General features: G+C 41.4%; 1 protein-coding gene across 14 annotated transcripts in view; it reads right to left on the reverse strand.

Annotated features, from left to right (window-relative positions):
- NPAS3 (neuronal PAS domain protein 3) overlaps positions 1-26,112 on the reverse strand; it is a 1,129,936-nt gene that overhangs the window by 737,992 nt on the left and 365,832 nt on the right. For 13 of the 14 annotated variants that reach the window (XM_053282868.1, XM_053282866.1, XM_053282870.1 and 10 more), the window contains 2 exons: positions 21,235-21,479; positions 21,075-21,125 (listed from right to left, as the gene is read on the reverse strand). In XM_053282868.1, coding sequence (XP_053138843.1) covers positions 21,075-21,125; positions 21,235-21,479 — 296 coding nt within the window. The remainder of the gene's footprint in view (positions 1-21,074; positions 21,126-21,234; positions 21,480-26,112) is intronic. The other variant, XM_053282867.1, reaches the window with a different exon arrangement.

Consider the following 26,112-nt stretch of genomic DNA (forward strand, 5'->3'; position numbering starts at 1 on the left):
GGCACGCGCTGCCTTTTGAACAGTAAGTGCTGCACTTGGAAAAGCAGCCGGGCAGTGGAGGAGCAAGTAAGGTCCTGCTTACCTGCTTTTTAAAGAAACCAATCCCTGCCCCACTTACGGCTGCACATAATGGATGTGCCATTGGTGCACATCCCTAGTTTCCACCATACAATGCATATGGATCAGAGCTCAAGGCCAGGCAGTTCTTTGAAGAACAACTGTAGCTCAGTGAGCAAAGCACATAGTTTGATAACGAAGGTCCTAGGTTTGATCCCTGGCATCTCTGGTGGACTGTGAAAGGCCCTTGAAGAGTTAAATGGACTGATGTTTTAATTTGTTATAAAGTGGTTTCTCATCAACTGCATATGGGCAACTCCTGGTAAGCGCATGCTCCTGGCTTGAACCATACGTTCTACACATTCCATGTTGTCTCAACCCACCAATGCCAGGTTGCCAAGCAGCACTTTTCTCTGCCACCCAACTTCTCTACCCAAGATTTGAAGTTGGGTGGTAGATGTCAGGTGGCAGAGAGAAGTGCTCAACCCAACACTGGTAGATTCAGATGACACTAAATGTGTGGAACTTCCGTCTCATCCTGGGAGTATATGCTCACCAGGAACCAGATGTTGGCAGCAGTGTTCCCTCTAACAGGGATTCCCAGATGTTGTTGACTACAATGGTTGGCAGTACCTTACTTGCACTGTGATATCTGAACGCAACCTATACACACACACACACAATTTTATATAGCTCATTCTATATAAGAAGTTGAACCTCTTTTCAAAGCTGAGACCAGGAAAACTTGGGTTTTTGTATGGTCAAAAAAGGCAACACAGACAAATAGCATCTTGAAGGGGGGAAACTGAATAATAGAATTGTGCAGTTCTGCATCATTGGAGGATATGGTGTATAAATCCATCTAAGAGTATGATACAGAAAGCCACAGTAGTAAAACCCTGGCAGAATCATTTCAGCCCCCTTCCAGAGCCCAGAGTGTTCAGCAAAAGTTAATCCAGCCTTCTTCTGTCATATCAAATATATTTTAATGGGTATAGATTCTATAGCAACAAGGAAAGGGGATGGGGGCAGCAATCATTCTCATAGTATGAACAATGGAAGTTTGGGCCTGACTGCTTTTCAGAAATGTATATTCTACTCATATATCTACATGAAGCCCATACTAATTTGCTTATGAGACATAACAGTTCTTATATACCCTAAAAAAGGTAAGGACTCAATTCTTTTCAGATGGATCTGCCTAGTCCATAGGAGAAACTCTTCAGCTAAGATCATGCAGACACTCTCATATTGGCAACTCACAGCAGCAGTAGAAAATCAGCCTTTAGAGAACAATATAGAAAACCTTGTAATGCCATCACATAATTTCATGAGACAACTGCACCTTGAACATTTCTGGTCATTCATCTTTAAATGGGTACAGGGAAAGCAATGCAAACTATCAGGGACACTGCAGGCATTTCATTGAAAAACCACTGAAAAAAGGAAATGAATGGCCACTCAGCATATAATACAGTCAAACTAAGGAAGCCAAGGTGTGTCCAGTGCTTGGAGTGATTGCCATAGAACACCATGTACATTGCTTAAGTTCCATGTTTTTTTTTTAAAGGAAAGACATAAATGTGATAAACATCCAAACTCCTTCTCATAAAGAGCTGAGGGCCAATTAACATAGTTCTACACACACAATGGTCCTCAAGTCACTGTTCAAACAGTGTCTCGTATGAACCAAGATATCATATGGATATAACCCCTGCATCTCTCCAATTATGGCAGCACGGTTTTAACCACTGTGATCTCATGTCAGGAATTGCCCCAGGAAGAAATGGAAATATCCACAAACAGCCCAGTACATAGAAGACATTTTCTGCATGAATGGATCCTTGTGGAACTTTTGTATAGATTTTAAAACTTACTGTGTGAGCTGGCCCTAAGAAGAGATATAGCTGACATTCATACAGAGCCCTAACAGAGCCCTAAACTAACACAAATTCTAACACACACTCTTTTCTTACCTCTACCCCTTACACTTTGTCTTTCAGCATTTCTTCATATATTCATCCAGTTCAGCCATTCACACACTGTTATCAGAATATACAGACACATACATAACCCAATTTCATGTAAAGTTTCACAACATGAGAGGATAGGAAAGGGTTAATGTGCATATCTTTTAAGCCTAGCTGTTGCCACTGATACAGCGAGGAAAGGAAAGGGATCAATGGCTCCTTAGAAAAAATGAAATATTCCTAGTGGATTAAGGGAGGCCTTTAATCAGGTCTTGACTAAAGTATATAAAATCATAAGTGGATTGAAAAGAGGAATAAGGAGCAGATGTAATACTAATATAATACCTGTCACATAATGTGCAGGGTGCGGGAGGCGAAAGGTGGAGGAACACCCTGGAGAAACACCCCGCTTCTTCCTCCTGCTGGCTACAATGTCAGAGCTGGCAAGGAGCCAGAAAGGGTGGAGGCAAGCTCCACCATGCCAATGAACAGAGACAGAGTAGAAGGGACAGAATCAATAGCTTCCTCTATGAATTGGCTTCCTTCCTGTGCATGCCAAGGAGAGAACCGAGTGGGAGATGGGAACTGCCTCTTCAAGAGACGACATATATTATTATACTATTTTTCGACAAAAGATTCTCCAAGCGGTTTACACAGAAAAAGACTAAGAAGATGGACCCTTACCCCACCCACCCCAAAGGGTTCACAATCTAAAAGGAACACCAGCAACAGCCACTGGAAGGATACTGGGCTAGGGTTGAATAGAGCCAGTTGCTCTTCTCTTGCTAAATATAATCACCACTTTACTCCCAGGTAGTAGGGGTTGAATCCGCCCCTCCTAGCTGCCTGCAGGCGCTCTCATTGTTGCTGAAGTAACAGATTGGATAAAGGGCCTTGGGGTAGGAAGATGAGGAAAGTCTGTCTGCCCTCCATGCAAGGCATATTTGTTTGAACTAGTTGGAGGATGGGCTGGGCTCACACGCCCATCCAACCCAAAGCGCACTCCCTTGTTAAGTTTATCTCCAGTAACAGCATCAGGCTGCAAAGGTTGCTCTACATAAGAGAAAGAGGCTAGTCCAGTGAGCCATTTGAAGAGGCCAACAGCTAATGTACAAGTGACTAGGAGGGTTTAGCGTTTAGCATTTAAATTAAAACATATACCTATGTTTTAATTTAACAATAACAGATATTTATATACCGCTTTTCAACAAAAAAGTTTCCAAAGCAATTTACATAGATAGATAGATAGATAGATAGATAGATAGATAGATAAAGATGGATCCTTGCCCCTGAATTTTGTCTTCATAATTTGACAATGGAACTGTAGCTCAGTTATAGACACTGTACCCTCTAAGGCATGCTCACGTGCATGCGCTCACAAGTTTTTGGATGTCTGCTCAATTCATTTTAGATCCCGCTCAGGTTGTTTCAAGAAGGCTCAACTCTGAATGCATGTGTGTGCACACTGACTTGATACTACCGTCCAGAACAAAACTCATTTTGCACAGAGATGAAGAAAATTAGAGGGACCACTGGTTGTAGATCACATCCTTTCCACATAGATGGTTTCAAGCTCAGTTCCTGGGATCTCCATGTAGGACAGGGAAAGACCCTTGTCTGAAAGTCATGGACATCAACAAAGACAATACTGAGCTAGCCAGACCAATGGTCTGATTGAGTAAAAAGCATTCATATCTTCAATAAGGCACAAAAGACAAGATATCAAGATGAAGTCCTGATCCCCAATATGGGTTGTGTTTCAGTCATGCAAATGTACTGCTAGCAAGTGTAATGCTCATAAATATCTTACACCAAAAGTTATCTTGCTCTTTCCTTCAAAATGTAAACTAATTTCAAACAGCTGTGGTACCCTTAACTTACATGCATTTGTCAATGACATAATATTTTGTGTTTGCATCATACTTGTCATCAAAGGGACTTTAGAGCAATCATTAAGACATAAGAAATTATGCTCATTGTCAACAGCAAGCATTTTTCACAATTTAATTTAGAAAAAAATCCCTATTATATCCCAGCCAGCTGACAAATACATGCATTCTGAGCAAGTATGGTATAGAGTATTATATCATCCAGTCCATACATTATTTCAGTCATCTGAATACTATTACTATACATTATCCGTCAAGCAGAATGATAAAGTGAAAATCAGAACATTTCATAGTTGTTTTCCATTCTGTTCCTTGGTTTACATACATAGGCTAAAAATGAAGAGATAGAACATGTCATAAATCGTGAGAAGCCAAATTCTCTTAGGGATTCTGCTCTAAACAATATAAGAAGGACATCCTGAACCAACTGGGAAATCCCCTCTTTGGGCATTAGGTTTAGAGCAATGCCGTCTTTCCCAGGGAGAGAATGCAAGCTGCTCTCCTAACAAAATGTGCTGTGATTTCTTATAACACCTGCTCCCCATATACTTCATATGCTCTAGCAATGACTATAATGATTAGATTCAGTTTATTATAATCATAGATCAATATACAGTTCAGATCTAGATATTAGGGTCCTTAAAAGTGAATATCGATACAAATGTGTGTGTATATATATATATATATATATATATATGTGTGTGTGTGTGTGTATGTGTGTATATGTGTGTGTATATATATTTATATAAAATATACAATTAAGAACTATTACATAAAATCAATATAAAATGGAATAAGAAAATCAAACACACACACACACACACAATTAAGTTCTTCTATTAACCATCTCCAACACATCATGTGCACATCTTAATCACAGCATACAGAATTTGGCCACCAGATGCGAGACATCAGTATATGTATCGGAAAGAAATAAGTTTATATAAATCTCATCGGAGTTATTTGAATATCTAAAAACCAAGAGCAGCAATAAATCTAAGACACAAATCATGATAAAAAGAGCAATACAAAAGCACATGACCAACTGTTTCAACATCGCCATTCCCACAAGGACATGACTATAATAAGTCAGTTTACCAAAGCTGAATTTGGCATCTTTTAACTACCAGGAGACTGTATGACCAGATCTAAACTAATCACAGAGCAGCTTCATGCTAAAGGGCATTCACCATAACACCTGGATTCAGACTTTTTTTTTTGTAGAATATGAGTTCTCTCTACTTTCCCAGGGGATATCATACTCCATGACATCATATATCTTATTCAGAGATATCTTACAGGAGGGAAGAGAGGATCTGATCAATCTATTCTAAGTTCAGCTTCCAGGTTATTGAGAACACTAGCTTCAGATGGAAAGTTTGGCCTTGAGATACAAAGTCCAGGATGATCTAATGTTTCTAGGGAGGCTCAGGTGAAAGAGACCGGCTGATTCTTTTGCAGTGGCAGAGAACGTAGGTCAACATTCTTGCACTACTGCTGACTTCACTGCCAGGCATCCCCATGAAAAAATTATAGTTTTCACAGTGCCTGCAGGATGCTCCCCTTGGTATATGGGGAGGGCAAGAGAAGAAGAAGTTGCCAGATGAGTAGAGACTCGTAGCATCACCACCACCTCCTCCTCTTCTCATCCTCCCCATAAGCCAAAGGTCAATGGCCCAAAGGTAATACAAGGGCCACTGAGAGAAAGCCCATTGGCCAGAGGGGAAAGAGTTGCTGGTGAAGACTCTGTAGCAGCAGCTTTTCTTATTTCTTCTTTTGCCTCTGAGGGTGGCAAGAGAGGAGCAGGTAAGCAAAGCTATGGAGCAGTGGATAAACACAGGAAACAACACAGGAACAAAGAGTTAGCATCGTGGGAAATCCTTTGAGTCTCTCCGATGGAGTCAAATGATTTTCTTCTGGGGCAAACAAATCAATCTCCAATAACCTGAAATAGTTCTGTGAAGATTCAGAGATCACATCCCCACTCTTGCAGGTCCAGATATCTTTTGCTAAGGGTGCCATGTTTATAGCACCCTGCACAAATTTCACTGTAGTAGAAAGCAGGGTTTCTTGTGCCCAGAGAAGCAGATGTGTGACTTTATTATAAAGAAAGGACCAAGACTTCACCCTACCAACTGGGTACCCACCCAGGCAATTGGTGGGTACCCAACTGATTTACATATGCTTTCATAGTGGTACTGGCTATGTAAATTATCATAGTGGTACTAGCCAGAACCATGTAAATTTAGACATGGTAAAGTCGTATCTATCCTTATCTACCCTAGCAAGTTCAGAACAGCCACATAGTTCCATCATTTGGAGAACTCAACTTAATTCAACATGGAATAGATGACTAGCTTTTGCAATGAACCACTCAGTGAAATTCAACTGTGTGATCAGGACTCGGTTACCATTAGAATACTTGCTTCACCGATGTAACACTGGAACCAGAGGTTCTCTTCCTTGCAAATGAGGTATTGAGATATTGGAAGAAAACCTCCAGAATCTGACATGTAGCTTCAACCATGGATCAACATCCATGCAGGGAACACAATATCAAGTAGCTCAGGCAATTTCTGGAGGACTGACTAGAGATTGCTCCTAACTAAGAAGGTCCAAAATATTAATTAGATTTGAGATCTGTTTCAAGGGTAGCTGAAGAGAACTCTGAAAAATGATGAGCCTTGTGCCCAAGTGGACAATCTCTTGAGAAGACAAATTTTTTCATCTCGTTTGATAGCAAATCCCAAGCAACTCAAACAAAAGTCATCAGGATGGTCTCTAAGATTGCTTGAAAAGGGCACTTTCTGTAGGAGGTACTGTAGCTGTAGTACATGTGCGTAGTATGTATTTCAGCTTCAGACACATTATAGAGGCGATGCAGATCTTAGAGAATATGTACAGAGCTGAAACTAGATCAAACAGAAGTATTCTCTGACAGCTTACGCCATTGCAATGGAATTTCTGGTAAGGCAAATGAACATGTCACTTCCATCAACTCAATGGAGGCCAAAAGATCTCCCTTCCTTACAACAGAGGCTGTAGGCAGTGAAATTTCTACATGCAAGTGTTGCAAAAGCCCTTGATATTGTTATTGTGTGTGTGTGTACACACTGAAAGGCAATGCTCACAAAAACCTGATCATTTGTGAGGAAAACAATGGGGAAGTTGCCTATCCCTAGTTTCTGCTTCTCGACACTTTTCAACATTCTCATTATTCGGACTGAGAACTCTGAAAAAGAAGCAGCAAAAAGACAGAACGAACATTCACAGAGCAAGATGAGAAATAAAATTACTAGATGTGATCCCATTTGTTTACATGCTTTATGACATAAGCTACTGTGAGACCTATAGAAATAAGTGGAGGTTGTATGAAAGCAAAGGCTGATGGATTGTGTTTTATTCACTATTTAACAGGATGCACAAAGTTATGATCTATCAGCTAGGGGCAGAACCACCATTGAGCGAATGGGTTCAAACCCAGGCCACCGCCCCTCAGGGGCTGCGCCTCACACTCCAGACACACACATCCACATCTGACGTCAGACACGGGGGAGTGGCTAACCGCTCCCTGTGTCTGATGTCAGACGCTGTAATGGGGAAGGGCTATGGGAGCTGGGGCAGCAGGCTAAGCCTGGACCACTGCTGGCCTCCCTCTGTGCCTGCCACCAACTCTTAGAATGTTAGAACATTAGGGCCAGCTGGGTCAGGCCCAAAGCCCGACCAGTTCAGCATCCTGTTTCATGCAGTGGCCCACCAGGCAAGTGGTGATGACATTGCCTTCTCCCTAGTTGTTGCTCCCCTGCAACCGGTATTTAGGCAGCCCCTCTGAGGGTGGAGGTGGCCTATAGCCACCAGTCTAGTAGCCATTGATAGACCTGTCCTCTAAGACTTTCTCTAAGCCCCTTTTAAAGCCATCCAAGCTAGTGGCCATCACCCATTGGCAGAGAATTCCATAGATTACATGCTGTGTGAAAAAGTAGTCCCTTTTGTCGGTCCTAAAATTCTGCTGCGTGAGAGGGTGAAACATTTCTCTATGTCCACTCTCTCTACTCCATGCATTATTTTATACACCTCTATCATGTCTCCCTGTAGTCTCCTCTTTTCCAAACTAAAAAGCACCTACAATTCTTAAAAGAATTGTATGGAATACTCTAAATGTAGCCACACCACAGATTTGTATAAGGGCATTATAATATTATAATTTTTGTTTTCAATCCCCTTCCTAATTATCCCTAGCATAAAATTGTCCTTTTTCATAGCTGCCACGCACTGAGTTGACACAATCAAGAAGTTGTCCACCACGACTCCAAGATCTCTCTCCTGGTCAGTCACTGACAGCTTAGACCCCATCAGTGTATATGTGAAGTTGGAGTTTTTTGCCCCAATATGCACTTGCTTAAACTGAACTACATTTGCCATTTTGTCACCCAGTTTGGAGACATCCTTTTGGAGCGCCTCACAATCTGTTGTGGATTTCACTACCCTAAATATTTATTTTATTATTTCAAATATGTAAATATACATATAATATAAAGTATTAAAATATATCCTGCCCCTGCAATACACTACTGCTTGGGGCAGCTCACACAACAATAAAATAGATACAATGTAAAATAAAAGTAATGCAATTAACCAAATTAAATAAACAAGTTAAAAGTCAGGTTAAAACTACACTCAGAATTAAGTTTCAAATTGAAAGTTATTATAAAAGCTAAACACTGAGAATTATAAAAACACTAAATAATTTAGTGCCATCTATAAATTTGGCCATTTCCCTGTTTACCCCAACTTCTAGATCATTTATGAACAAGTTAAAGAGCTCCAGTCCCAGTACAGATCCCTGAAGGACTCCACTTCTTTCTTCCCTCCACTATGAAAACTCTCCATTTATTCCTACCCTCCGTTTCCTGTCTTTCAACCAGTTACCAATCCACACATGAACCTGTCCCCTTATCCCAGGACTGCTAAGTTTACTCAAGAGCCTTTGGTGGGGAACTCTGTCAAAAGCTTTTTGGAAGTCAAAGAATACTATGTTAACCAGACCCCCTTTATCCACATGCCTGCTCACTCTCTCAAAGAACTTCAAAAGGTTAATGAGGCAAGACTTGCCCTCACAGAAGCCATGCTGGTTCTCCTTTAGCAAAACCTGTTCTTCTGTATTTGCAAATGCAGAAAATAAGTAGAATCTGGTTACTTCAATAAAGCAGCTGCTAATAACCATTTTTTTGAGGTCTGGGTATTATGTAAAATCTTAGCAGCCATAACTGCTAAGTGAAAGATTTTCTGTTCTCTGGGGAAACAAAAACAATTTGCAAATGCAGAAAATAAGTGAAAATAATGCCCCCCCCCAAAACACTGGCTGAGAGCCAGACTAGAACTATGCTATTATGCAAGGGTAGAGAAGTTATTTTCAGCAACCTTCCCTTTCCCTCAGAAGTTTGCTGCAACTCTCAAAAATATATTCCTTAGGACTGCATGATCTGCAGGGACATATTTAAAATGTCGGCTTCAAAGGGAAATTCAGATTGTCAAAAATAGACCTTGTCCCCTTCATGTGATGGATGTCAGGCTCTGCTTCATCAGTGCAGTGCTTGTCCAGATATCAAGTACTGAATAAAGAATACATTTTTAGTTGTTTAAATATTTTAGATTAATTATTATGGTTTGTGGGGTTGGTTTTTTTTTAAGCGTTTATATTTAGTCTACTTTCCTTAAGTAAGCTTATGACATCACTCAGCATTCTGTGTATGTCCATGTGTGTCCCCTCCCTCATCAACTTTGCAATGCCTGGACCAATATGAACCAAATTTGGTACAATTGTAGGGACACATAGGGACACCTCAATGGTGTAGTTTGTAATGATGATACCCACCTTGATTCAAGATGGTAGATGTAAGAATATTTGAGGCGCAAGAAGACTAACGTGAACCGCCTAACCAATTTGAACCAAATTTGCCATAGCTGTGGGGGGACACAGGGACACTTCAGGGGCAGAGTTTGTAATTATGTCACACACACACACACACCCCGATTCAAGATTGTGGGTGTGTGTTTTAGGTACAATTGGGCTAACTTGTGGATCGCCTAACCGATTTGAAGCAAATTTGGTACAGCTGTAGTAAATGGCACAATGGAATAGTTTGTTATAATATCATCTACTCCATTTCAAGATGCTGGACATGTAAATGTTTGAGGCGCAAGTGGGCTAACTTGTAAATTGCCTAAAAATTTGAACCCAATTTGCAACAGGTGTGGGGACACATAGGGACAGATCAATGGCGTAGTGTGTGATGATGTCATCTACCCCAATTCAAGATGGTGGACGTGTGAATTTTTAAGTCTGAAGTGGGTTAACTTGTGAGTATGATAATTATCAATTAAGATTATAGTGAAAGAAAAGTCAGCAGACTAGTTCTTACCAGAGCAACTTTTTATTAATCCAGGTTGCAATCCTACAAAACTACCTGTGCTTGAGGAGAACTAGTGTTGAAGGTGTCTCTATGGTTTAAACTGCTGTCACCGGTACAGATATATAGACTGTTTTAAAATGAAAAGGACTTTGCCTGTTCATTCACATGAAACAGTATCAGTGTCAAGGACAACTCTGTCAGTATGCATGGGTCTCTTCTGTGTGCAGACAAAGCACAGAAGAATTACATTCCTAACTCAAAGCTTAAGAACATGGATGTATTTCATAATATTCACATAACTTTTCATCACAAGATGATAGCAACTTCATTGCTATCATCCCTAGCACAGTAATCTAAAAGGAAATGGAGATTTCTAAACATTCTGGAATGGTTTTTTTAAAAAAATTATTTCAGCTTTAACAATTTAGCATTATGATTCTTGGTTTTCTGACTTCTAAGCCCTTGTATTAAAAATTAAACATAGATGAAAAATTAAACATATGAAACCATTATTAGAGCAATTCTATATAAACATGTCTTTTTAAAATGTGAATTGCCTGAATTCTAAATAATTGGGGAGAATATATTGTTTATTTAGGTAACATAGAAGATGAATGAAGTGTGGCATACAATTCGGCACATCCTTGTGGCAGTTACCCATAGGAAGGAAAAGCCACAGTTTCCATTTGATACAAATACAAGCAGAAATGACAAAGCCAACATTCTATGTAGCAACAGTCAACTAATCCAAGGAGTAAATCAAACAAGAAGTCATGCTTGTACAAAAGTACTTTTCTAACATATCCTCAGCATGAGAGAGAGTTTATCCTGGAAGGGAGTTCTATTGTGATTGTGAGCCCTTTGGGGGCAGGAATCCATTTTATTTATTTATTATTTCTCTGTGTAAACCACTTTGGAAACTTTTGTTGAAAAGCAGTATATAAATAATTGTTGTTGTTTATTAGGCAAGGCCCTGATTGTTTGCCTCTGCTCCACTCCTTCCAGATGATTGCTGCTGCAGCCATCAAGCTGAGCCAGGAGCACGAGCCTCTTGGTGAGAGCCGAAGAGTGAGAGCACAAGGACTCTTGTCCTTGTGGCTCTCAGCCGAGTGGGGACAGCTGATGGAATGCAGCAGCCAGAGGAATGAAGAGGCACGGCAAGCTTGGTAGATTGCAGAGCAGGAGCATGATGGCAACAGCCCTCCCCATGCCTGCCTGGAGTTTTAGCAGCTGCATCAAACCTACCCGATTGGCTAGAGCAGTGATTCTCAAACTTGGGTCCTCAGGTGTTATTGGACTTCAACTCCCATAATCCTCAAACAAAGGCCACTGAGGCTGGGGATTATGGGAGCTGAAGTCCAATAACACCTGAGGACCCAAGTTTGAGAATCCCTGGGCTAGAGTATTGCCTCAGTTTTAATAGGAGGGAGTTTTTATTTCTTGCTAATACTAAGGGGTTGCTCTTCTCAATATGTGTCGGGCAGGTGTTACCTTGGAGCAGGCCAGTTCAGTTGAGATGGTCCTTGGCAAAGGGTGATTTGGTGGTGGGAGGAGGACATGCCAGGTGAGGGAAAGGAGTGTTGGCTATATCAAAGCTATGATGCCCTCCAGCTCTTATCCCATCCAAAGAGACCCTAGTAACTCTGCCAGCAGCCCACCTTGCCTGAAGCTGGTGCTATTAAATGCCAGGTCCATAAATGCAAAGACTACAGCCATCTAGGAGGTTATCCTGGATGAGCATGCAGATCTGATGTGCATTAGAGACCAACTGTGCCCACCAGGGTTCTGGTTGCAGCATCAGTCAAGGTGGGGTGGGCAAGGAGGTGGGGTTGCCCTGGTTCATCAGCCCCCTCACCAGATGCACTGTCTGCCGTTCTGACCATTTAGAAGTGCCTGCATGCATGAGATAAAGTTGGGATTCTGTTGGTATACCGCCTTCCCCACTGTTGGCATACCGCCTACCCCACAGTCTCCCTGCCTGACCTGCTTGAGATGGTCTCAGATGTGGTGTTGAGGACTTCCATGCTGAGGCTGCCTTGTCTGGTGCAGCTCGGGACTTCAGCTCGGGACTCCTCTATGATGACCATGGGCTTGTATCAACTGATTTCTGGTCCCACACATGCGGCAGGCCATACACTTGACTTGGTCTTTGGGTCAATGGTGGACAGTGGTGTTCTGTGGATAGTCCAGGAGGCCTCAATACAGTTATCATTGATGGATCACTATCTGGTGAACACTGGACTGAGGGTGGAGTTAATATACCTCTGCAGTAGTGGTGTACATGGAACCGCAGCATTCCAGTTTGGGCGGGGGGGCTCTTACCCCTCCCACTGCTTTCCCCCCGCCAGCACTCCTTTTTTGAAAAGCCTTTGGAGTGGCAGCGTACCTCCCTGCCAACCCTTCCTCAGCAAAAGGCTTCAGAATGTGCAATTGCACATGCAATTGCACATTCTGAAGTCTTTTGCCGAGGAATGGGGGAAGGAGAGGCAGGGAGGTACGCTGCTGCCCCAAATGCTTCTCAAAAAAAGGAGCGCCAGCGGGGGGAAAGCAGCGGGACGGTTAAGTGCACCCTCCCCCATCCTTAAAGAACCCCCCCGGCATCAAACCACGAACACATACACACCAGCAAACCAGTTCACAGGCCTTCAGAATGGTCTGCAAACTGGTCCGTGCACATCACTACGCTGCAGGGGTGGTGGACCAGTTAGGATGGTCCACCCTCAGAGGCTTATGGATCCTAATGGATTCCTGATGGCTCTGGGGTAGTTTCTGCTGAAAGAGTGGACGATCCTGTTGACGTTCTGGTCTCCATCTCGTATGAGGAGATGGGTCAGGCCTACACAGTTGCACCTAGGCGTCCTCTCCTGACCTAACGAGCAAGTGACTCCCTATTATACAGGTGAGTTGAGGACAATGAAGCAGGCTGGTAGATGGCTTGAGCGTCGTTGGCAGAAAATCAATTTGCACTAATTACATCTCTGCAGGTTGGGACTTGGGGGCACAGTTATATGGTGGCTCTGCTCCTACCTAGAGGGTCGTACTCAGAAGGTGGTGCTAGGGAATGCCTGTTTCACCCCTTGGCCTATGGAGTGCCACAGGGAGCTATTCTGCCCACCATGTTGTTTCAAAATCTACATGAAACCTCATCCGTGTGTATGGGCTGCGGTGCCATCAATATGCTGATGACATCAAGCTCTACTTGTCTTTTATGTCAGCAGACACCAGGGAGGGAGTGAATGCTCTGAATGAGGGCTTGGAGGCTGTTCTGGACTGGATAGGGGCAAACAAGCTGAAATTTTGTCCAGATAAGACGGAAATGTTCTGAGTTGGTAGAACTGATCATCTGAGTAATGAGGTAAATCTGGTCTTGGATGATGTCACATTCCCTCTAAAAGACAAAGTCCACAGCTTGGGAGTGCTTCTGGACCTGACACTGTCCTTGGAGATGCAGGTGGCAGCAGTGTGCAGAAGTGCTTTTTACCAGCTATGGCTGGTATGCCAGCTGCAACCCAACTTGGATAAGTCTGACCTGACCTCAGTCAACATCCAGATTAGACTACTGCAATGCACTCTATGTGGGGCTGCCCTTTAAAAAGTTGCCAGAGATGGGGAGGCTCTCCCCATCAGAGAGTGCATTCCAAAGTCCAGGGGCAGCAACAGAAAAGGCCCGTTCCCGAAAAGCCACCAGATAAGTTGGCGGCAATCGCAGATAAACCTCCCCAGATGATCTTAACAGGTGGTGGGGCTCATGCTGTAACATGGTGTAGAGACTAGTGAGTAGTCTGCACCTGAGGAATATGTATAGGTGGTTGTAGGGCCTGGCAACAAATTTGCTACATTTTGTCAACAATCGTACTGAATTACACTACTGCATATTTTCTTACCACTAAATATATAATCCTTTCTGACAACTTTTTAAACATTCAGTAGCAAACACATTCTTAAACTGGGCAAAACATCTGATGCTATCCTTTCTAAAAGAGCATTTAGAGCATTCTAAAATACTTTCGATTTAGAAGCTATATCCTGAATTTTCAGTCACAACAATTTAAAGCAGAAACATAATACTAATGCAAAAGATATACAACTTAAAACTCCTATTCAAGACTGCAGCTTTGGCAAAAGAAAGGCCTTTCTGGCCCTTTTCTATTCCATTCCAGTTATATATTTTAATTTTTTTATTCATTTCAGGAGCAATTCATCTTGGTGCTGAAGGCCAAACACAAGTTCAAGTTTGGGGTGAAATTCAGCCCCACTCTTCATTGCTCATAACTGAAAATATCTGTGACTATGAAAACATTTATCATATCAATAATATTTTAAACAAACATTTAAAACCATCAAGTGGCAACAACAATATCTGTTCTTGCTCTTCTCACCGGGAAGTTAATTCCCTCATTAGGATGAATCCACTTGTGAATCATTTTATTACCTTGTAAAGCAGTATGGTACCCTTGTGGTTGCTTAACTGAAACCTACATCATTAACCCACCAAAATATGAGGCACATTGCATCTCAATGTGTGTACATTATCAGTTCAAAGTTATTCAGAACACATCAATAAAGGAAATAAAAGTATGTTTTTGACTAAATTTTTTTGCAAAATTCTTTTAACAAAAATGTCAAAGGCCAGTTTCAATCAGTATTCTGCCAGCTGGAAGAACTTATGTTAGAATAATGCCTCATCAATCTAAAAAAACAAAAACAAAAAATAGTATGCAAAGCAGAAGTGTAGGTTACATTGTTCTTCCTGGCATGCAAGGTTACTATGTATAGGGGCCCACATTCTCTGCAGCTTAAAAAGGGCAGAGCAAGGGTGCTGCTCTCTCACACAGCCAAGATACTACTTGCACGGTAGGCTTACTCACAGTCCAACACATGGGGGTGGGGGTGAGAGTTCAATTTCTGCTTCTCTCCCCTCCCTGAAAAAGCCCTGTTCATTCTGACCCTCAGCAGCACATTTTTGGCAGCAAATAGTGCTTTGGCAGGGGAGAGAAGTGAAAATTGATCCCCCCTCCTCATTTGCTAGGCTGTAAGACACGCCTGCAACACAACTAGTGTCCTGGTTCCATATGAGGGTGGAGCTCTTGCTCCACCTTTCTAAAGCTGCAGAGAATGTAGACCAGGAATATTTATCTTTTGACTTGTTTCCCCAATGGGCACCACCCTACCTGTTGCCTATGATTATATAATCTAGGAAATAATCCCCGTTACCACTCGATTCTTCTGAGTAGACCTCAGTTATTAAACAGTTTATCTTGATCTCATCTTTTCAACTAAGTATCCTTGCTTTGGATTCTATAATAATGTGGATTGTGGGCTGCATTCAGCTGTCCAAATTTCAGCTCAAGATTAGATCCTAGCAAAATTCTACTATTATGCTTTTGAATTTAACAATATCAATGGGATATATAGTTACAATGTAAAGTGATATTTTAAATAACTCTAGTATTCAGAACTGAAAATAAATGAGAATTAGAGATGAATGTCCAAGAGAAAGCAAGAGAAATCTGTGGAATAATCCATTGTACCAAAACACTTTATTCCACAGAATTTGAGGAACCCAATATATTTCATCCACAAGCAGATACTAACGGACTCCATAATACTCTCTGTTATAACAGGCTCTGAAACATACTAATAACCATTTTAAGCCAGATTCTGGACCTCTATAGCACAATAGATGGAGGTTTCTCTGTTGCTTCTGTGGGGTTATCCAAGGCCTCTAAACCCTCTACAGCCTATGTGAACCATATTGATTTCTCCCTGCCTGAATTTTCTTGGATATGGAAGAGCTCTTTTTCATGCAGGCTGTGACAATTATTGAGGCCTCAAAGACCTGATGTCCTAGAGAACTCTGGGAGGGTCTGCTGTGACCCCCTCGAGATCGGGCTGCCATATACTGGGTCAGACCATAGGTCCATCTAGCTCAATATTGTCTACACAAACTGGCAGCAGCTTCTCCAAGGTTGCAGGCAGGAATCTCTCTCAGCCCTATCTTGGAGATGCCAGGGAGGGAAATTGGAACCTTCTGCTCTTGTCAGAGAGGCTCCATACCCTAAGGGGAATATCTTACAGTGCCCACACATCAAGTCTCCCATTCATATGCAACCAGGGCAGACACTGCTTAGCTAAGGGGACAGGTCATGCTTGCTACCACAAGACCAGTTCTCTTATCAGAAAGAATCTGATAGTGGGATTCACTTATTTCTACCATCACCACCACCCTGAATTCTATAGCAATTTCACCTGCCAAGACTCCAAGATCCACTGCCAGTTACATATTATTTTTCCAGATTTGGCAGAAACTATAATAAAAATACTACATCAGAACTGTTGAATGGTTACAATTCATTGCTGGTAAGACTGGAAATGTGCATTAATAACCACCTCTTAAAATTAGGTTTTAGAATATAAGAGTGGTAAGGGATGATAATTACAGATATTCTAACACTTGTGTTGACAACAACAGACTATTTAAGTGTATGTTAGGTTAAAATAAATCTCTGTCTTCTATACTCTGAATTAATATCCATTTATTGTAATTTTATTTAGAATTTCATCTACTTTATGAAATAGTTTTACTGTGATCTTGACAATGAAATATTTGAAGTAAACTGTTACAAGATGTGCATCTTATTGCATTCTGTCACTTCTATTCCATATAAAAATCATAGTGGAAAAAAGAATGATGTTTGCTGTACTAGGAAAAATATCCAGTTTTAGCAAAAGTCATATCAATGGATACTGTTTTTCAGATTAATAAAAGACATAATGGTTTCTAGATATGCTCCTAATAAAGATTACTATGAACAGAGAAGTACTTTACCGATAGTCATGACAATGAGATTTCTTTAAAGGTTACTATAATCAGTTATTTAGCTGAACTACTGCTGGAAATGCATGGTCATTTCTTGAATAATGTATATTTGATCTGTAACAATAGATATTTCTAAAATAATGGTGAAAACTATCTTTTGCTTTGCAGTTGTTTAACATATCATTTCCATGAAGTAATTGACTTGGGAAATATTACAGAGTGTCACCTGAATGTTCTTTCTGCAAGCGCAACTCGGAATAATCCATACAAAACATGCATAAGAAAACAAATTCATCAGCCTTTATAGACAGGACAGAGTGAAGGACCTTTCTGAAGCTCTAAATTAAAATGATTAAATTGCTGTACAGTCATCAGGGACAAATTTAAAATGAAGCTTGGCTATGGAATTATTAACACAAACAGGCTATCTAATTTTTACAAATAGCTGTAGTTTATACAGAGTATTTCTCATGCATTTTCCAGGCGCTGTTAGGAGACCGCTTGGGGAGGCACACCGTACCATACCATGTATATACTACTTTTATTGCAGGATTAGGGCCATGTTCGTTATAGTGCTGCAGGCGATTTATGTGAGATTGTTTATCCATTAAAAGGATGAGAAAAAGACCTCACTAAACAAGAATTAATTTCTTTTGATGTAAATTTCAAAAATGTTTGATCAGAATTTATAACAGGCTTATATTAGAAGAAAACTAGTAAACTAAAGAAACATATAGGCACTAAAAAGCTGGTCTCACATAAAGCAGATGCACACATCCAACAAAACACCCTCTACCAACTTACTGTACCACCTAAGATTTATATTATTTCGGGAAACTATTTGTAAAGTGGCTTGAGCTTCAGTAATTGTGCACTTACACAGAGGCATATCTAGGGGAAATAGCGCCTAGGGCAAGCACTGAAATTGTGCCCCTGTCTGAACATCGGACACCCAGAGGGAATGGTCACCTCTGGATGTTGCCAGAGGGACTGTGCAGAGTATTAGTCTTTGGCCCAAGCTTCACTTGGACCCAACAAATAATTAGTCAAGGAGCCATACTTGGGGCTGATGAGGGCTACCACTAGCCTCCAGGTCTTACATTGAAGAACACTGGGCTGTTCTTAAAGCTTCATCTTAACATTTGTATGAGCATCAGTGCTAATGAGCTATCAATTGCTTCTTTCAAAACTGGGACTCTTCTCATTTCTGAAGCAAATTGGCCACAGGCTACAGAACTGAACAAACAAGAAAAGCAAAATGAGTTCCTAGCCAATCTTTTATGTGGGAAATTCCCTCTTAGCCACACACAAAAATATGATTATATCCTAATCAAATTGGTTTATTCTATCTTAAACCTCATGGATGGAACTAGACAGTGCCCTGACTGAATCCCAGTTTCATATCCTGGTCTGTTTCTAAACCTTTTGCTTTGGATTTGTTCTGGTCTGGAAATTTAAAAATCTTCTTCCCCTCACAGGCAAAGGGTATGGAGGGTGTGAGCTGGAGGCTTGTGACTATAATGCAAAACCACAAATAAACTACAGTTCTGCATAACATCTGACCAATATCTCAAACACACAAGCCCTATTCAGATGTTATGTTCAACACTTGTACGACAACTCTAAAATGTACAATGACACAGATCTGCACAAAGGTACACTGCATGGGGAGGTACACTGCATGTTCCTCATGCACTGCATATGAGGAACCTGTACTAGGTTCACTTTTAAAATCAATGCAGGTATAGTCATTCACATAAAAACATGTATGTGTTTACACCCATACAACATGTCTGAATAGGATTAGGCTCCGAACCCCTATTTACTGACACTGTGGGCTGATTCAGATGTGAATGAATCACGATGGGTCTGCAAAAGAATGTGCCCGCCAATGTCTGTCACTAAAGTATGTGCCTATGCAATTCCAGCACCTTCTTTAATCACATGTGAGCAGTGTTCATCGGAATCACACCTCTACAAGCACTAAAACCCCTGTTGCAAAACAGGGTTTTGCAGTGCATGTAGAAAGGCAAGTCCAATAAAAACTGCTCACACACAAGTAAAGGACGTGAGAATATCATGTTGGCACATCCTTTACTGACATCCAGCAGGGCATGTTGTCACTGCAGCCCCATCCTCCTAGACTGTAGAGGAATATGGATAAACTGGCCTGATGTGAATTAAGGAAGGAACTTATAAGGGAGAACTGGCAGGAGGGAGGTGTATGATTCTCCCTGCCCTCCAGTTCTCCCCTGAAGAACCCCCCAGGCCTTTCCCCTTCAGCTGAGCTTACTACAGGCTACTTTAGAGGCCAGTTGAAGGAGCAATTAAAATGGTGAGGGAAGGATGTTCAAGGGAAAAGGATTAAGCACTCTCTCATCTGATGATTTTCCCCTGCAACTGTTCCACTATTAAAATTACAACGAAAACATAGCTTTGGAAACACTGTGTTTATTTCATAATGTCTGATTGTACAAACCCACTAACCTGCCTCTAATTATGAGAGTCCTTAAAGCCCAAGATGATAAGATAAAGGTCTATCTGGACTCTAACAAGACCTCAATTCAGCTGCAGAAAGGACATCCTTTAAAATGAATCCATCTATTAAATCATTATATATCTTCTCTGCCCTTTCTGCTTATCAAGCAAGATTATTCTCTCGACTTCTGCATTCAGAATTCATCTACAAAAGCATTATACACAAAGAGACAAATAAGCATGATTATATATTCTTTATATCAAAATATACCAATATTTCTTAGAGAAGCGCTGTCTTTTCTAGGGCAGTCCAAAAAGAACCATCACAGATTTTGAAAATCACAAATTAGCAGCAATTACTGTGTGGTAGTTTCATATTGACATCAGTATATAGCACATGACAAAAAGTGATATATACAGATACAAACCATCTAAATTACACACATTTTAGATTACTATTAATGTGAATAATACTATTACTATTAATTACTACTATTTGTAATAATAGTAATATTATTACTATTAATATTAATACGATTACTTGTTGCATTATTTTCTGGAGAGGGGTAAGTAGGAAAAAGGCTTGTGCTCACAGCATGTTAACAGGATTCTTTAGATTGCGATAAATGCACTAAACTAATGATGAAAAGTCCATTAATGGGCCATAAATATGAGGAGAAGACCAATTTGATACGTTTCTTCACAACATTTTAAAATGTGATTTTTGTTGTTCAGTTATGGTGAATCAGTTGTAAGAAAGATTTCAAGTTTATATAACACAATAAAATATACATAATTATCTAATGTTTGAACTTTATGTTTGAACCTCCCATAGCTCAGGTTGAGTAATATTGTGTACTCAGAAATCATAACATTCTTCAAACTTAATGTTGTGGTCATTTGCAATACCTGCTTCGAATAAAGTGGAATTTTAGTTCAATTTTTCTTTCCATCTTTACATTTAAGCTGATTTGAGGGAAAATATTTTTAAATCTGGCGAACTACAAGACAGTAACACAACATAACTGTAAGAATGAATGAATAATTCTTCTCTCTCTCTCTCTCATTCAACAAGTTAATAAACAGGATGCCTCTCTTCCCAGTAAGAAAAGTTAGGATTCTCCACCTAAGAATGTGTTTTCTATTTAGCAAACAGAAAACTAACGCTGCAATCCTATGCCCACTAATTTAGGAGTATGCTCTATTGAACACTGTGGCATTGAATTTGGAATACACGTAGGATTGCACTACACAGCTATAATCCCATACAGAGTTAAGCATGCTTAAAGCCCATTGCTTTCAGTGAGTGAAAGGGCACTTAATTCTGTACTGAATTGTGGACTAAGTCATTTTAAAATACATATTTAATCTCATTTTCTCGGTACAAAGCTGTGCTGAGAAGTTTGTTTTAAAATAAAATAAAAATAGAATAAGAGCTTTATTTCACCTTCACATGGTGTCTTTCTCATGCAGACCTCAGATTTCCACATTTGTATCCCTTTAAAGGATTTGATATGCAGGGAAAAAAGAAAGGACGGTAAACATTTCATTTTAGAGACCAATACTGGCTGCCACATTCCATATGCTATGACCAACCAACCCCATACCTTTTACTGATGTGTTGGGTGGTGGTCCTTCCATTCGCAAGTTCCATGGAGGATCCCCCTGATTAGCAAAGTCCCTCATCTTCAAATAGCTAATTGTTAGTCGAATTATGGATGCCTTGTCAAGCTGGCTGGTAATGGCTGCAGGGAGCGGCAACAATTTGGCCAGCTCGTAGAACTCAAAATTTTCCTTTCCTCGGCGAGAACGAGCAGCATCCCGAGACTTTTCCTTTCTCAAGGCTTGTAAACTGAAACAAGAGCAACAGAGAAGGATGTTTATCAGTATTATGTTGTGACAAAGCCAACTCTCTTTTTTATTCTTCATTTCTATGCAAGCTACCTAAAAACATGTTTTCCAAATAAGGACATGCAATTCATGCACATATAGGCTTGAGGACAACTAGAATGGTATTTTGTTCTTTGTACTCTGCTGACTGCGGCTGAATTCTAGACTACTGTTGCACTCCACAATGTGCAGGGCAAGGGGCGGTTTTTGCCAGTCTCTCCTTCCTTCTGAAGTTCACTGTGGCTCCCGAAAATATGTCCCTAAGGGCTGCACAACCCTCAGAGCCATTTTCAAGAGGCATGGGGTGCATCAAGAAAAAAGGGAGGCTGTAAAAAATTGCCCCTTCCCCCTAGCACAACACTCCATTAGCAATTTTTTCCTAGGGTGCTCAACAAGTAAAGTAACTATTAAAATACACAAAGTCTTATGAACTCTGCTGTAGTTGCTTGGTCCAGATAAAGAAAGATAAAATAAAGAATAAACTACCATAAAAGGACCGATGGAAATTATCCCAGTAGAGAGAAACTTTCCATTTGGCAAAAAACAATGTTATTCTTCAGTTATCATTGTTTAGTTCAAGCCATAACTGTACTAATGTCTTCACAATACATATTTCTTTAATAATTGCAATAAATTAGTAATGTAAGCCCTGGTGGTTTAGTCTCTTTAACCTTATGGGCCACCAGGCCACCTATATGATATGAAAAATAGCAGCTGGTGCTTCAGTATGGATATTTATATATACCACTTTTTTTTTTAAAAAAAAAGTTCACCAAGAAGTTTACATAGAAAAGAAAGAATAAGTAAATAAGATGGTTCCCTGTTCCCAAAGAGCCCACAATCTAAAAAAGAAATATATCAAACAATATGTTCCCCAATATGTTCCCCAGTAATCTACTACTACAACAAATATTTATAGACTTTCTTTTAAACGCTTTCTTTTAAACTTTTGACTTTCTTAAAAATTCCTTCTCTCACACACTATCCCAATATTATTATATAACTTTTATGCTTTAACCCATCCCGCAACTTCTACCACTGCACTGGCCATAAACTCCCAAAGTACACATTGCGACACACACAATACCCTCCATATTTACTCTGTTATGCACAATATGGATGTTGTACAGAGAGAGAGAGAGTTAGAAGAAATCTATTTTAAGTTAATCAGGACAAAAAATGAAGCTCTTTATTTTCATCACCCACAGTGTAAAGTTCAAAATGCAAATACAGGGTCCCATTCATGCACAAGTGTGGTGGGGACACACGGGCCCAGTGGATTTTCCCTTTTTGGTTGCTTCAGTACCATGGTAGTTGCAAGGAAGCCATTCTATGCCTTCTGCATCACCCATCAGCTCTAGACAGAAGTAATTTTCAGGTCAGTACTCTGTAGAAAAGATCTAACACAGAGTACTGACCTAAATACTACTTCTGCCCAGAGCTGAGAGGTGATGTACAATAGGGCCCTTCAATTACTACTTACTCTTCTGCAATCACACATTGCAATACCACTTGCATTATTCCCAATGCAAATAGTATCGTATGATAGGGATGTGCAAATTGGTTCAATATTGAACCAGTTCAATATCAAATGGGTTTGGTTTGAAGGCTCACCCCCAGGTGTTTTTTAAAAATAATATATATATTTACTTACACTCTCTGGGAGGCTTTTCCAAGACCATGGGAGGTCCCCAGACCTGGAGTACCTCCTCCCCCTGATGCCCTCCATTATCCCTTAAATCACTTGGCTCAAGCTGTCTTTGGTCCTTTCTGGGCCTTTCCCCCACCACAGCAGCCATTTTGGAGGCCGCCGCACATGTGCAATGGGCCCCTGCATGGTTGAATCATGACCCAGCCATACAGAGGCCGATTGCGCATGTGCAGTGAAGTCCAAAATGGCCACCGCAACAGGTGAAAGGCCCAAAATGGGCAAAAGACTGCCTGATTTAGAGCATAACAGAGACCAGCAGGGGAAGGGTAACCTCTGGGGAACACACAACCCTGCGGCCTTGGAGAACTCCCCCAGAGAAGGTAAGTAAAAGAAATAATTATTTTAAAAATTAATTCATGAACCCCACAAGCAGAACCAGACCAGGTTGGTCCAAGGGGGGCAAAACTGAACTGGCCTGGTTTCATTCAAGTCAGTTCAGACTCAGATAAGTAGTACTGAAGAGCCCCATTTCACAGCACTGATTGCAGCATGGGCAGTTCTGAACTACCCCATGTTATGTATTGCATCATGCAAGCCTCTGTTCGGCAGTACTTTAACTATTAATGCACTGACTGCTGTGAAACAGAAACTGCTTTGGTCGCTCTGTGGGATGACTTGTGCAGAAAGAGAGCGAAAGAGAGAAAGAGAGAGAGAGATGGAAGTGCAACCCTGTTAATTTTTCTTGGATCTCTCAGTGGCTTTTGATACCATTGACCATGGTATCCTTTTGGATAGGCTGGCCAAGTTGGGTGTGGGAGGTGCTGCTTGGAGGTGGTTCCACTCCTACCTCAAGGCTTGTTTCCAAAAGGTGGTGCTGGGGGACTACTGCTCAACCCCTGGGCAGTTTATTTATTTATTTCTATTTATTGTTAAATTTATATACTGTCTTTCATTAAAACAAATCCCAAGGATATACACATAATTTAAAAACAAGATTATAAACAAGTCACAATTAAAATATTAAGCTAAAATATAAAAACAAATCTGATTTAAAAGATTTAAAATACAAGCATAAAAACAGAGCAAAATACAAAGAAGCAGCAGCAAAGACAATCACATCAAAGCCTGGGTAAAGAGCCAAGATTTAACACACTTTCTAAAAGCTGTGATAGAGACCGAGGAGCGAATAGCCACCAGGAGAGCATTCCAGACCCTGGGGGCAGCAACAGAGAAGGCCATGACCCGTGTGCACAACAACCAAGCCTCCCTTATTGTCAACACCTGGAGCAAAGCCCCCTCAGATGAACTTGTCAAGTGGGCAGAAACCCTTGGGAGCAGGCAGTCTCTCAGGTATCCTGGGCCCAAACTGTTAAGGGCTTTAAAGGTCAAAACCAGCACCTTGAATTGGACCCGGAAACAAACTGGTAGCCAGTGCAGCGCTTTCAAAATGGGTGTGATGTGCTCCTACCAGGCAGATAAAACCCTAGCTGCCGCATTTTGCACTAGTTGCAGTTTGCGGATATTCTTCAAGGGCAGCCCCTCATAGAGTGTGCATTACAGTAATCCAGCCATGACGTGACTGAGGCATGGGTAACTGTGGCCAGATCTGCCTTCTTGAGAAAGGGGCACAGTTAGCACACTAGCCGAAGCCGTGCAAAGGCACCCCTGGCCACCACCTCCACCTGAGCTTCCAAAAGTAGAGCCAGGTCTAGTAGCACCCCTAAGCTGCATACTTGCTACTTCAAGTGGGGTGCAACCCCATCCAGAACTGGCAAAAACTCCTCATCCCAATTGGCTCTCCTACTGACCAACATTACCTCAGTCTTGTCTGGATTCAGTTTCAGTTTATTAGCCCACATCCAACCCATCATGGCCTCCAGCCCCCAATTCAGTACATCCACTGCCTCCCTAGGATCAGGTGACAAGGAGAGATAGAGCTGAGTGTCATCTGCATATTGCTGACAACTCAGTCCAAGTCTCCAGATGTCCTCTCCAAGCAGTTTCATGTAGATGTTAAACAGCACGGGGGACAAAACCGAACTCTGTGGGACCCCACAGGCCAATGGCCACTGAGCCGAACAGTAGTCCCACAGCACCACCTTCTGGACCCTCCCCCCAAGAAAAGACCGGAAACACTCCAACACAGTACCTCCAATTTCCATACTCAAGAGGCAGTCCAGAAGGATACTATGGTCAATGGTATTGAATGCCGCTGAGAGGTACAGCAGAACCAACAGGGACTCACTCCCCCTGTCTAGTTCCCAGCATAGGTCATCCACTAGAGCGACCAAGGCAGTCTCAGTCCCATATCTGGGGTGGAAGCCAGATTGAAAAGTGTCCAGATAATCCATATCATCCAAGACCCTCTGCAGCTGGGACACCACCACATACACCTTGCCCAACAAGGGCACGTTAGAGAACGGTCTATAGTTGTCTGAGTTGGAGGAATCAAGGGAGGGCTTTTTAAACAATGGTCTTACCATCACCTCCTTGAGGCATGATGGCATCCTGCGCTCCCTCAGATAAGCACCAGGAGCCCCTGGTGGCGCAGTGGTAAAACTGCCGCCCTGTAACCAGAAGGTTACAAGTTCAATCCTGACCAGGGGCTCAAGGTTGACTCAGGCTTCCATCCTTCCGAGGTCGGTAAAATGAGTACCCAGAATGTTGGGGGCAATATGCTAAAAATCACTGTAAACCGCTTAGAGAGCTCCGGCTATAGAGCGGTATATAAATGTAAGTGCTATTGCTATTGCTATCTACCTGTACCCTCCCTGGCAGCTTTTATTAGCCATGAAGGGCAAAGGTCAAGAGCACAGGATGACACCCACACACTGTCCAGGATCTTGTCCACAACCTCAGAACACAGCAACTGAAAAGAATCCAACACAATGGGACCAGATGGGACCAGAGGCACGTCTGATTATTCCTCCCCCATTACATGAGG

This window comes from Hemicordylus capensis, chromosome 1 (genome assembly GCF_027244095.1).
Source record: "Hemicordylus capensis ecotype Gifberg chromosome 1, rHemCap1.1.pri, whole genome shotgun sequence".
In the NCBI taxonomy this organism is placed as follows: domain Eukaryota; kingdom Metazoa; phylum Chordata; class Lepidosauria; order Squamata; family Cordylidae; genus Hemicordylus; species Hemicordylus capensis.